Source organism: Pipistrellus hanaki (genome assembly GCF_964339955.1).
Source record: "Pipistrellus hanaki genome assembly, chromosome: 18".
NCBI lineage: Eukaryota > Metazoa > Chordata > Mammalia > Chiroptera > Vespertilionidae > Pipistrellus > Pipistrellus hanaki.
This window is the reverse complement of record NC_140520.1, coordinates 15,333,712-15,347,602: the sequence shown is the minus strand read 5'-3', so window position 1 is coordinate 15,347,602 and position 13,891 is coordinate 15,333,712. Positions and strand designations below refer to the sequence as shown.

General features: G+C 40.7%; 1 protein-coding gene across 1 annotated transcript in view; it reads right to left on the bottom strand.

The window, feature by feature from the left end:
* Positions 1-1,678: 1,678 nt before the first annotated feature.
* PRRX1 (paired related homeobox 1) overlaps positions 1,679-13,891 on the bottom strand; it is an 85,509-nt gene continuing 73,296 nt past the window's right edge. The window contains exon 4 of the mRNA XM_084865260.1: positions 1,679-2,901. Within this exon, the coding sequence (XP_084721386.1) occupies positions 2,763-2,901 (139 nt within the window). The 3' untranslated portion in view covers positions 1,679-2,762. The remainder of the gene's footprint in view (positions 2,902-13,891) is intronic.

Here is a 13,891-nt window from a genome sequence, read left to right as displayed (position 1 = left end):
CTTTCTAAGTCTCAGGACTGACTAAATAATTTGCAGGGACCACTGCAAAATGAAAATGCAGGGCCCCTTGTTAAACAGATTATGAAGAATTTCAAGGTGTCGACAGCAGAGCACTAAAACCAGGAGTGAGACCCTTCTGAGCATAGGCCCTCCACAGCTGCACAGGAAGCACGCCCGTGAAGCCAGCCTGTGAAGTCTCCTTCCTAAGATGCATGGACAACAATCCCCAGTCTGCAGGTGACAGTCACTTAGCAATGCTGCTTAGTGTTTCTGTGCATAAGACTGAAAATTTTATCCTCCACTTTAGAACCAGGCCATGTTCACAACACAGAATTTAGGTAATCTAGCACTAGAGTATCTACAGGGTTTACCCACCAAAGCACTTCCTTCGCAACTCATGTGACAGAAATGTGTCCTTATTTTACAGATTAAAAAACAGGCAGAGATTAAGTAATTTCTGTAAGATCACTTAGCTAGTAAATCTGAGGAGCTACCAGTGAAGCCCAGAGCCACCTACCTTCAAAGACAATGGTTTTTCCATTATACTTTTGTGGCGATGGAAAAAAGCACAATCTGTTATGGACTACAGAGCTGGATTCTGAGACAGGTTTTGCCCTAAGCCAATAAGACCTTCCACTTATTTACTCTGTGTATCTTCCCTGTTGATGCCATAATTTTCAATCATGGGTACAAGTGCACAAGACAATGTATGATTTTTTTAAAAGAGCAAGGCTCTCTTCTGAGGTTTGGTTTGATCCCTGCTGGGGTGCTGTCACGGTCACCCGTAAATATCAGGGGCAAATGCAAACTATTAGGAATTACAAGGCCAGCTGTTGTGTTGTATCATTAGACGTTTGAAACCAACTGGGAAAAATCTACTTCTGCCAAGAGGCAAGCCTCCAGGCTCTGCAGCAAATATCAATTCCAATTTGCTTGAAGTTGTGCAGGGTTATTATTTCTTCTTTTCTGTTTCTCATGGTTCCAGAAATGAATTCTCTGCACATTGGTGGGAGGTTAACCTGAAGTATGTCACATTTTTCCTCTAGATTGAAGAGGATGGGCATTTATTTGTGCCCTCTAAAACAGTACTGGGTGCACATTTTTCCATTAAAGTGTAAGAAAATGTGTGTTTATTCCTGCCCTCTAAACCACAGCTGGGCATAAAACGAGGACAGTACATAATTTGCAGAACCAATCATCTGGCCTTCGACAATGGAAAAAAAGAATTGTGATTTGTTGTTTTCTCTTGCGAACAGTTATATTGTCCAGTTAAGGTTATTAGCTATCCAGAAATTCACACGTGGTTCTCCTTGGCAAAACTGGATTGTGAGTCTGACGGCAACTCTGATGATTTCATAGTGTTTTAGAATCATGAAGTGTTACCATTGGAAAAGATCTTGATGATCACATAACCAAAATACCTCATTTTGCAGATGAAGACATTGATGTTCAGAGATGTTTCAAGGTGGCTGAAGTCATAAAGCCAGCTTCTGAGCTGGTCCTGGAAACCAGAGCTTCTGAGCCCAATTGAGTTCTCTTTCCATTACCCCCAAAGCTGCCTCACTGGACTTAGTTGAGATGTCAAACTCCATTTGCTTTTACTCTGCCAATAATTTCCAGTTTAGCAGAGAAACCCTTTGAAATAATAACACATAAATGAATCAAATGTTATTGAGCATATACTTTTTTTAAAATATTAGCATAGCATTCAGTGTGGTGCCTTGTACATACGGAGACTTCAATAATTCTTCTATTTATGTATTCAGTCAATGCATATTTTTTGAACACTACAAAAACCCATAACAGGTGCTTATGAGGATGGAATTTGTCATGCATTTCTGGGAAGATGAATAAGACATGATCCCTGCCCTAAAGAAGCTTACTTACAGTCCAGTGGGGCAGATAATAAACAATTAATAATAATTATATGAACATATATCTGATAATAAAGACATAATAAAAACATCACAGGAAGAAAGATGACCTTGGCAAAGGGCTTTACTGAGTAAGTGGCATGTGGAGTCAAGTAATGTTCCTATTCAATGAGATGTGAGGGATAGCCCTAAAGACAGGAAAATGCATGACCAAAGGCACAGGGCATGAAGGTCGCATGACATTCTGGAATCTTGGAGGAGGAGAGGCTGAACAGCAAACGGATGGTTCCATTAAGTTCAAAAATAGCTCTGATGTGGCACAGTCAGAATGATCGCTGGACACCCTACTCTAATCCAGCGCCCTTTGCATTCCCTTTCTCATCTTTCTGTAGAGAATAGAGCCACTCTTGAAAATAAAACCAGCCACTGCAAGAAGACATAATAAAATCTTGAATAATTTCTTGTAACTCAAGGGTGAAGGACATGACTGCTCAGAATACTATAATAAACTATTCTTTTAACAGATTTTTAAACTCAGGTGGTAACAAAAAGTAAGTTTAAAAGGGGTTAAACACTGGGTGCTTCAGGGTCTATTTTAATTAGTATGCTATTGTTGACATATAAATACATTACATTAATACATAAATAGTTTCTATCTAACAATTCTTTCTTGAGTAACTAGAAGCTGCTTTCTTTCTTAAATTTCAAACCATTTCCATGGCCTCTGATCTGTCTCCTAGTCTAGCAGGTAGGCATTGATGTGTGTATGTACCTGAATTATGTGTGCACTATACTAGTATGTGTTTATCTCTTGTCTCTGAGCATGCCAGGGATGTGAACTCATTTCCCAGCTTTTGAGACTGCCCCACCCATGTACATTTTTGGCCCTCAGAGCTTCGGGCAGTCTGGGCGGGTCCTTAGCATGAAACTGCTTTCCAGAGCGCCAGGTTCTCCTCTCCTCTCAGTGGTTGGCAAATCTTCGGCATTAGGGATTCCACTCTGGCTGGGTGACAAACAGCCATGATTGCTACAAAATGGAAATACAGGAAGGTAAGCATGGATCCCTGAGGACCTTCTCCTGGGGTCAAGTCTCTTGGGTGAAACTATAGTACAACACTAAGAAATATTAGTCTCTCCTCAATTTTCTATAGAATAAATAAGAAGAAAAATGCTCTCTTCTCAAATTAAATAGGCTAATGCACCATAAAGTGTTCCTTATGTTGCCACTATAACGAATGTTTCTTGACCTCAAAAGCCAGTCGGCTAGGATATCTGCTTCCCTGGAATAGGGCAGGTAGCCATTTTTTATTTTATATAATATGAATAGCCTTAAAATCACTTGGAATTATATAATGATATAGCTGTACCATAATTATATAGTGATATAATTTTCTGTATTTTGCACCTACTTGCTCATGGAATAAAGACCTTTGGGGAGACTCACTTGTTTTGACAAAACTAAGTAAACTCTGGCTCTAGATCTAGAACATAGAACTTTCATTCTTAAAAAATGAGTTTGTTAAAAATAAAATGATAATAAGATTTTAAAAGTCTAGGAAATGTAGTGATTACAGTGTCATTGGAGATGTTCAAAAGTATGATTAGTTTCTGTCGTATAGTGTGTAATAAAGCAGTTTGGTACATTTAGAATATATCTTCACAGTGAAGAAATGGAAGGAGAAATTGACTTGAGAATTTTTAAAGTAAAATGAAGGAAAAGAAAAGATTAGGTTTATAGAGTTGCAAGTTAAGGAAATATTTTCGTCATAAATTTAGCAGCATGTTGACATATGCAGTAAATGAAAGATTGAAGAAAGGTAGATTAGGACAATGACATAAACAAAGTACAAGGAGCATCTTCCTGAATGGGGTGATAGGATAGAAGGTCAGAATAAAGGACAAGCCCTGGCTCGTATTGCTCAATGGTTAGAGTGTCATCTCGCACACTTAAGGGTCTCGGGTTTGATTCCCGATCAAGGGTGTATACCTGGGTTGCAGGTTCAATCCCTGGTGCTCTGGGGCGAGTACAGGAGGCAACCTATCAATATGTCTCTCTTATATTTATGTTTTTTCTCTTTCTTTCTTCCTCTCCTACTCTCCCTCCCTTCCACTCTCTAAAAATTAATGGAAAATATCTACAGGTGAGGATTAGCAAAAAAATAAAACATAAAAGAAAAACAGGGTATAGAAAGGGAGAATTTTAAAATACTTTTTATTTTTTTGAAAAACTGCAATCATAGGTTTAAAAAAAATACAAGCAGATGTTTACAGATGCAAACATTCAACAGATATTAAGTACACTCAGCACTGTTCCTGAAGGGGCAATAGGAGAGAACTTATCTTTCTGGCAATGGTTCTGAGGTATTTATTTTGCTCCCCATTTTTCCAATTAAGAAACTTAGTCTAATAAGGGCACTATCCAGGATTTTGCTTTCTGAAGTTTCAGTTACGTGCAGTCAACCATGGTCCAGAAATATTAAATGGAAAATACCAGATATTTTGAGAGAGAAACCACATTCAGATAACTTTCATTAGAGTATATTATTATCATTGTTATTATTGTTGTTAATCTCTTAGTGTGCCTAATATATAAATATAAAGTTAGGAATGATTAAGAAAAAACAGAGTATTTATAGGATTTGCTATCTGAGGTGTCAGGCATTTACTGAGGGTCTTGGAATGTATCCCCATGAGTAAGAGGGATCTACTGTACCTAATTTTCCTAAGGTCACACTGTTAACTCTGAAACAGGCTGGTGTCTCCCAGGAGCTCTTTCCCCCACACTAGCCTGCCTTTCAGAGATGAAGGACACAGTCCTGTCCTCAATGGATTCACCACCTCCTGGGTGAGAAAGACAAGTGGGCACTGACTATACTCACCAGTGCTGGGAGCTGCCCGCCACCTGGGGACATCAGAGAGAGCCCCATGACGTATAATTGTTCAACATATCTCTTTGAAATATTTAAGAAGCTATTTCTGCTATTCAGCACGTTTTGATTTTTTAGCTGCACCTGCTTTTGTGAAATTCTCCAAGCCTTGGAGAAAGGCACTGTATGGGACAGCTGGGTTAGACACCTTGTCCTCCCCATGCAGTTCTCTCTGGAGCCACCGTGTGGTATTGTTGTTCAATTCAAACATCTGCTTCTTTTAGCCAAGTGCTTTCCCCAGGTTCTAATCTAAGGAGTATCTTTTCTGAGTTGTATAGACTTTTGTATAGACGCCTATAGTCTCCCCCTGAAGTGGGCCTTTTAAAATCTCCCCGTTGTCAAGTTTCTCTGGAAGCTGAGGGTAATGGCTGACCCAATGTGTGTGTTCAGACAAAGCCATCAGGGCGCATTTGCCCATGTCATGGCCGTAAGGAAGGGGGACGGCTCTGTATTTGTTGGCTGGGCATCTTCATCACAGCAGCCTTGGGACAGCAGTGCTTGGCCTGCGGTCCAGTCAGGGGTGCCTCCATGGTCGGGCCAGCGTAGCGCCATGTGGATACGTGGCTAAGCTGCTTCCTTCATGCTCTCCAGTTCTTCCCTTGTGACAGCCAGGGAACAGCACATGAAAAATGAGGTCTCACTCGGTAACTCCATAAGGCAGGACTGCCACTGGAGGTGGGCAGTGCAGTAAAAGGAGCACCCTGAGTTTTGGAATTTACATCAAAAGTCCTGGGATATCTTTGGAAACCTCTGGAATATTTCAGGCCTCAGATTTCCCATCTATGCTCAAAAGATTACCATTGTCATCACCAAAATTCTGTTTATTAAGCTTTTATCAACATAGCATCTTGATAACCATCACCAAAATTCTGTTTATTAAGCTTTTGTCAACATAGTATCTTGCTGTTCCCTCTGACACCTAGAGGACAATTGCTCAGATGCCGTCTCAGCTTGTTTGTGAAGAGAGCTGACACCTGCATGCACTAAGGCTAATAATAATGACCCCTGGTACTCTGGTTTTACTTAGGAGTCTTCCGGTGCTTCTCATGCATCCTCACAGCAACTCTGTAAGGAAGGTATTGCTAACTGCAAACCAGGACACCCAACTTCTAAGAGGCTGAATGACTTCTCAAATCACCAAGTGACAGAAGGAAGGTGGAACTCGGGCTTCTGATTGTCAGTGCTCCTCAGCTTCACCAAGCTAAGAAGCAGAATATTACAAACAAAACTCCTAATATTTCAAATAATGAACAAATGCACATTCAATAAATAGAGTTTGGGATCAAAGACAAAGACATAACAAGGGGTGGGAAATTAGGGAAACAGACTTCCATGAAATGAGTGGGATTTTAATAATCAAAATGTCGTACATGCTTTGAACTTCCTTTAAGCAGAATTCTTATTTAAAAAAAAAATAGCGTGGGAGGCAGAGGCAAGTTGATTCCATGGTTTAAAAAAAAAACCTCTCATCCGCTAGTGTTTGTCATGATGTCTTCCATTTGAAAATGTGCTTTGCACATGTGAGAGCCTAATAAATGCTCGTTGCTAATGACAATGAAGACTGATGAACTGAAATCACCTTTGGCACCAAACTTGTCAGCTTCCCTGTGAGTAGCACATGAGGAAGAACGCTGCATCCCATTAACAGCTTGCTGAGCGTTGGGGTCTGCAAGAGTCACTTTTTTGAACCCACTGCGGTGGGGGTCCGAGGGCTGATAACACAAGGCCATATAAGCACCGTGCCAATCATTCCGATGAAAACTGAAAAATCCCGTCAGTCATCTGGGGTTTTAGCCACATGACGCTGAACATCTGGATGAGTGAGTGTTTCCAGTTCTCACCGGGATAGTGCCATGTCCGTGCTGACATCCACTCTCAGAGACCATAGTATTGCTCCAAGATAAATAAACATTTACATAGCATGGCATGTTTGGGGCCACAAGTGTAAACCTCATTCATTCATTCCCACAATAAACATATTAGTAGGGGGAAGTGCCATGTGTCGCCAGTTGCTCTGTTGATACAAGAGACCAAATGTGCACAAAGCACTCCAGCCTAATGGAGGAACACAGTGATGGCGATTCAAGGTCATAAAGGCTGTCATAGAGGCATAAACAAAATGCCAAAGGAATGCCGAGCAGCAACAAACTATTTGTGCCTAAGAGAGTCTACAAAGCTTGGAAGATGGAGTGGCATTTGAACAAGGTCATATGATACTAAACAGAGTAGGTGTGAGTGTCCGAGGTGAAGAAGAAAGGCAGAGTGATGTACATGGAGACAAAGAGATACTTGAAAACACTTTCTAAGGAAAAGGAGAAATTAGGGTACATCTGCTTGGGGTCCTGTTTGTTACAGGGCCAGGAGGTCCATGCACAGATGGGAAGATCCTCTCCCCTCTCCTCACTCCTGCCCATTGCAGGCCACAGTCTGATTTTCCAGTTTCCACAATGCCTTGCCCAAAAAGCCCCCCAAATATGCTTGAGGACCCTCACAGTTCTTGTCCCAAAATCCATCTCCCAAAGGTAGATCATACTACACAGAATTGAGAGTGATGAACGAGCTTGGAAGTGTGAGCTGAGTCCATATGGTGTGTATGAGGTCCCTCAGACATGGGCTGGAGTTGGATATAGTGAGGGAAGGGAAGCAGGCTGGGTCCTGACCTGGGAATCAGTGATCCCCACTCCACCATGAGCAAGAGTGGAAATCCCAAGAGTCAGGAAAGCTAAATTAGGACCCAGCCTTGCAGATTGCTATAAAGGTAGGATAATCAACATCAGTATTATACATGTATTATTTAACACTTTGTTACCTTGCTTCATAACTTCTAAGTAGCTAAATACATGGTACATGAGCCTTCATCAACACCTTTGACCTGGGTTTTGTCAATTTTAGGAACAGTTTGTATTTGGGGAACTCACTAATGAAGAGGCTAGGGAGATATTTTGGGACTAGCCTGTGAAGGGTTTTATGGAACAGGCTTAGCATAGACATTCTAAAACCAGATATATGATATGTTACATGGCTCTAACCTTTCCTTTTCACGTTCCCTCCAACTGCTCCTGCCCTCAGAGATACCTCTCTGTTCTAAACTACTGTTATAATTATTATCCACAGCATACAATTTGCTTCTTAATTATGGATTATCCATTGGATTAATGAATATCATCTTAATTTCCCAATCTGATATAGGATAAGAAATATCTAACATTTTAAAAATCTTCCATGAATATCTTACATAGTTTTAGGGCAGTGGTTTTGCTAATAACTGTTTAACAATTCAGTGCAAAGAGTTGTTGATGAAAAACAAATTTCAGGGTCACAGTGGAGTCATGTTACAGTATCAACCCTATTATATTTCTTTATCCCTTCTGGACTGGATATATAATTTGCAGCACCTGGTGCAAAATGAAAACATGGGCTTCTTGTCCAAAAAATCATTAAGAATTATCAAGGTGATAGTAGAACATTAAACCAAGTCTGGGCAGTTCTAAGAGTGGGGTCGCCTGTGACTGATTTCCCTGGTCTGTTTCCCTTTATGCATTTAAGAAAAGCTGCTTTTCCTTTATGCTTTGTTAGTAAACTTGGTGGAAATGATCTTTGTAAGTCTTTCCCAAAGGGTGGTCCAATAGGAGGTGAGATAATTTTCCATGGTACACAGATGGGCATTTGTTTAGTGTCATATTTATGTACAATGTGCTATGATATCCTATCTAATAAAGAGGGAATATGCAAATTGACCGTCACACCCTCACAAAGATGGTGGCACCCACAGCCAATAAGGAGGAAATTGACTACCACACCCATAGTCTGATTTTCCAGTATCCACAAATCCTTGTCCAAAGATGGCGGCGTCCACAGCCAGAAGATGGCAGCACCCAGTCCCTTCAGCCCTGCCAGGGCATCATGGCCAGGCCTGCCCCGAAGCAGGTCTGATCACTCCTCATGCCTGCCTCCAGAGCCCCCCAGTCCTCTCAGCCCCCCAGCTGTCTAGGGTCAGCCCGAGGCACAGGCAAGCCTCGGATGTTGGCTGCCCAGCCTCCCAGGGCAGCCTGAGGCTCAGGTAACAAAGGCTGGCTGAGGCTTGCGTGGCCGGCAGTGACAGCAGCAGAGGTGTGATGGGGCCATCACCTTCCCCTGATCGCTGGGTTGCCTCCCACACCTGAGGGCTCCCAGACTGTGAGAGGGCACAGGGCAGGCTGAGGGACGCCCCCCCACCCCCCGACATTTCATGCACTGGGTCTCTAGTATATAATATTGATAGTTATGTAAATATGCTATGGGGAAATATAATTTGCACATTAAGCAATAATTCCATGTTTATAATTGTTTGGGACAGGGCTACATTAAAATATGGACTGAATTAAAGAAAAATATTAAGTAATTTGCTGAAACCAGTTTGGCTCAGTGGATAGAGCATCAGCATGTACCTTGGTTGTGGGCACATCCCCAGTAGGGGGTGTGCAGGAGGCAGCTGATCGATGATTCTCTCTCATTGATGTTTCTAACTCTCTATCCCTCTCTCTTTCTCTCTGTGAAAAACCAATAAAATTATATATATATATATATATATATATATATATATATATATATATATATATATATATATTTTTTTTTTTTTTTTTTTTTTTTTTTTTAAATTAAGTAAGAGAACAAATGCTATGCAGATGTTATGGAGGATATGATATGGTGCATGACTCACTGATGTTTGGAAACAGTGGAAAAATTGGGTGGTTAAGCTGGCCTAATGACCTAAAGGAATTGCGAGGTGGCATTCTTGGGCCACAACTGAACTTTGATTTTCTGTTCTGGCTGATCCATTTTTTGTGTTTGCCCATTTGGCTGGTAAGATGTTTTAGTTTTGAAAAAGAAAGGCCCCTAAACCTAGGGCCTGGGGAAGGCAGTCACCAGACATCTCCAGGACCTCAGAATCCATCAGCCATTCATTCACCACACCGTTTCCTGATCGTATTTTGTAGATGGAAAAGACTAGGAGCAGAATACTTGAAACCAGCCACAAAGCTTTTCCTACTGATTTTCCAGTAAGCCCGCCACCGCAGTTTTTGCTCTTTCCAATTTTATACATGTACACACAAAAATATCAACAATCCAATAAAGTATCAGTATATTCATATTGTCTAGTGGCTTGCCCAAGGTCACCTAGAGGGCAAGTCTCTGAGGGAAAGCTTATACCTTGCTCTTCTAACTCCCAAGTTCAAACCATTTTCACCATTCTTCGGTAGACCGCTGAATACCAAGGCCCCATTATTCCATTCTAGAATGATGTTTCTTACTAAGTTCACCTAGGACTAGTGCTCCAAATTCCCAACAGGTACTAATCTTAGGGATTTTGAAACAAGAAATCAGAATTCCTGGGAAATCTTGGGAATTCCCAAAGTCACATTATTCTTAAAATATTCTCAATATTCTTTATGTTCTTTACTCATCACTATGGATGTTTTAAAATATTTAATAAATATGTTTATTATCAATTATTAATTTATTGTTAAAATAATAGATATTAAATCTGGTACTACTAAAAAGAACTGTAGCCTTATGGCAAATATTCAAACACTGGAAAATACCAGAAAACATAATTGGGTAGTATTTAAATAATATAACATGTAGATTTTTTAACAAGATTAACAGCAGTGCACGAAAATCACATCAATATTATTAATTTAAAGACATGGTTTGCTTCCAAAATCTTCTATTTTTAGAAATTCTACTCACAGAATTTGTATAATTCCATGCGATTAAGCTTACTATTATTTATTTTATTTCCAAGAATGACTCACTATTAGCAGCACACAGGGTCACGAGCAAACACTTGGCTTGGAAAATAGCTACAAGCAAGCCTGAGGAGGCTGTGATCTCGCCTATGCACTCCTGTCCTATCCAAAAACGCCTGTCTTAAACTCCCACGCCACATGTCACCATTTCCTGCGATTCTTTTGACTCAGCAACTTCTCTGTGTTGTTTATTAATTTTAATTCTCTCAGGAGGTAATACTTTTCTTCCCATTTTCCTCATTCCTCAGCCTATTTCGCTTGGGATTCAGGCTTTAGAAGAAACCATAAAGGTGTAAAAGAAAGGCTGGGAAGAAATTTCCATGTGTAAACACAACCTGGGACAGGCAATGATACGGGGTCCTGAGCATTTGGGTGGAGCAGTCAGGTCAAATTATTTGTGTTCCAACAGAGAGGAGGAACAACTGCATGAATAAAGAGCCCTTTAAAACTTGTATTAGGCAATGAGTGTTCTACAAGGATTTAAAACACACTGTGGTCCCAGGAAGAACTATTGTTTAGAAGTTGATTGCTAGTTGCTTGTTTAGTCTTTTCTGTGGCTGTCAGATTACTGCTGAGTCCCCACTCATAAACTAGACACTTCCTAGCATGTCCTCTCCCGACCAAACAGACATGTGTTTCCCATTTAGACATTTCATTACCCCAACTGAAAACAAATCAGCTGTGTCTTTGGGATCTTACGGGGAGAAGGTTGGGATTTATTCCTGGACAAGCCTGAGGAAAACATTACCCTAATGGATGAAATATGTTTGGACTAAAGGTTTCTTAAAAGTGTTCAATGGGTCTTTCCCAACTTGATCTCCTCTTCTTTGAAAAAGGCAGAAAAATGCAGAAAAGTCCATTGGCATTATCCTAGCTTTGTCCTTAAATGAGGAGTAATGGGTAAACCTTGCTCTGGTTTAGAAAAGCATCAGGAGTAGTCACTCTCTCTCTAGAGATTACTCACACACCGTGGACAACGTGGTCTAGAACTCCGGTTCTCTCTTGGCCGTCTACAACAACAGAAACCCACTTCCTGTTTTCCAAGGCCAAATTCCTCCTTCAATTCAGTTTTTCCCAAGAAGGCTCTCACTGATGTCTCAATGCTCAATGTGGTCAGCAAGAAAATTGGTTCTGGAAAAAATATTTGACTTTCTGCATAGAAAAGAATGGTCTCCTTAAGACTGCAAGCCCACTGTGGAGGAAGTTTGGCTTATTTTCTGTTTTGTACCCTGATGGGGCACAGGAAATAGGAAAATAGATTATTTTCCTTGGCACCCTGGGGTGTGTTAGGTTTAGCAGTTGGACAATTTGTAGAGCTCATGCTGGGCAGCAACAACGTGAAGCCACTCAAAACTAAGCCAGGGTCTGAAGCACAATGAGGAAAACCCATCAATGCTAATGGTTTTATTCTGAAATCTGTGTGATGACAATGCCCAGTGAGCAAAATATATTGGTGGTGTGTGTGTGTGTGTGTGTGTGTGTGTGTGTGTGCGCGCGCGCGCGCGCGCTTTTTTAGTTTGCTTTTACTGTAAAGAAACTTGAGAGCTGATACACTCTTCTACAGTATACCCAAAGAACAGCTAGCTAACCAGATGCTGGCATCTTGCTGGCACCCTCTTCATATTGGTGCCATGCCATTCAAGCCCCGGAAATACATCAGGATGGTGGGGAAAGTGTATTTAAAAATTGACCTCAGATAGATATATAATTCAAATTTAGAATGCAATGTAGACGTCCTCTCTCTGTCACTCACATTGGTGAGCCTCCAACTGGAAAGAGTGGAAAGAGTACAGGATACAAGTCTTCCCATTTTAGGCAAGGCCCTACAATGAGCCTGTGTCTCTTAGCAGAGAACATTTAAGCAGAACCGTTAGTCTGTAGTTTTATCTAAATTATTTTCTAGCTTTCACATTCCATAGCTTGAAATCTATCCTTTTACATTGTCATTCTGTGATATCAGGTGACACCTTACTTGATACCATGATTTTCATGCATGTGAAATGTAAGCATGTTATCAGGTACATTTGCTATTCTCTCAAGACATGGAACATTTGAAATTTTGACAAGCATAACATTGTGGGCTGTTTTTTTTAACCGTTGCACAGGTAATTGATTAAAATATTGAGCAAAGTGGACCTACCACGAAGTCTTGAAGTATGCTAATAAAGAAAGACAGTCTTTGGCTATGGTTATTTAGCCAGTCAAAAATTATAGCTAATGATACTATATTATTATCTATCTCAGATTCTTCTTTTATTTTTTTCTGTTGAGAAATGAGAAACTTACTCAAAAATTCTCTTGGACATTTTCAATTTTCTAGCTCCCACCTGAGGCTAAAACTATGGAGTAGGATGCAGATGTCCTGCCATAGTGAGTTTTCTGATTTTTAAAAGGCTTCCATAAAAGAAGATGAATATGTACTTTAGAATATTCTAATCTACCAGTTAGCTAATCCTGACCATTTGAAGGGGCATAATGAATACATCCTATCCTCTTAGGACCATATTCTCTCTCTTCTCTTCTCCTCCTCCCCCACTCAAAAAGCACCCATTCAGCTGTTTTCTGGGAAGCAAAGTTATACAGGACTTAATTTCAGCAGAGCCTTGGACTAATTGAAAGACCACAGATGTTGCTTCAAGCTGGGTTCACTCTTCTAAAGGATCCTTAAGGAAGTTAGTGCTATCAGTATGCACAATGGGACAGATGGAAGGACAAATGTCCACACCCAAAGATCCTGTACAGTCATGGGTTACAGTGTCTGAGTGTATGAGGATAATAGCTCTTAGGAAGCCCAGCTGCTCAGTTCAGGTTTATATAGACCAGAGCAGGGCTGAGCACAGGCTGGTCTGAATATTTGCCTGAGATGATCAAACTTATTGATATACAATATACTGTATTATTATTATTATTGGGGACAGTTCAGTATAGTATATTCAGGAAATCTCCCTGAACGGCCAAGGGTCAGTGTGCGTTTGGTCCAGGTATGTTCCAAACATACATATTCACTGCACAGTGGGGTAAGGACAAGGGTCTTCCGCCACTGATCTGTAGAATTTCTATTGGGGAAGGGGGCTTCTAAACTTTGGAGGGACATTTTTGTATCCAAGCATAAAGGGGAAAAAACCAACCCTTCAGTTTAAGAGTAGCTAGGCAACAGGAAAAACATGTGTGTGCTACTTGTGGGAAGCAGGGCCATGCACACATTCTATACATTCCTTCTTTCCCTTTCTGCATTTTCCTCCTCTCGCTGCCACACTTCCCTTGTCTTTGAGTTCCTTCTGCTCCGATGCTGCAGAAAGAA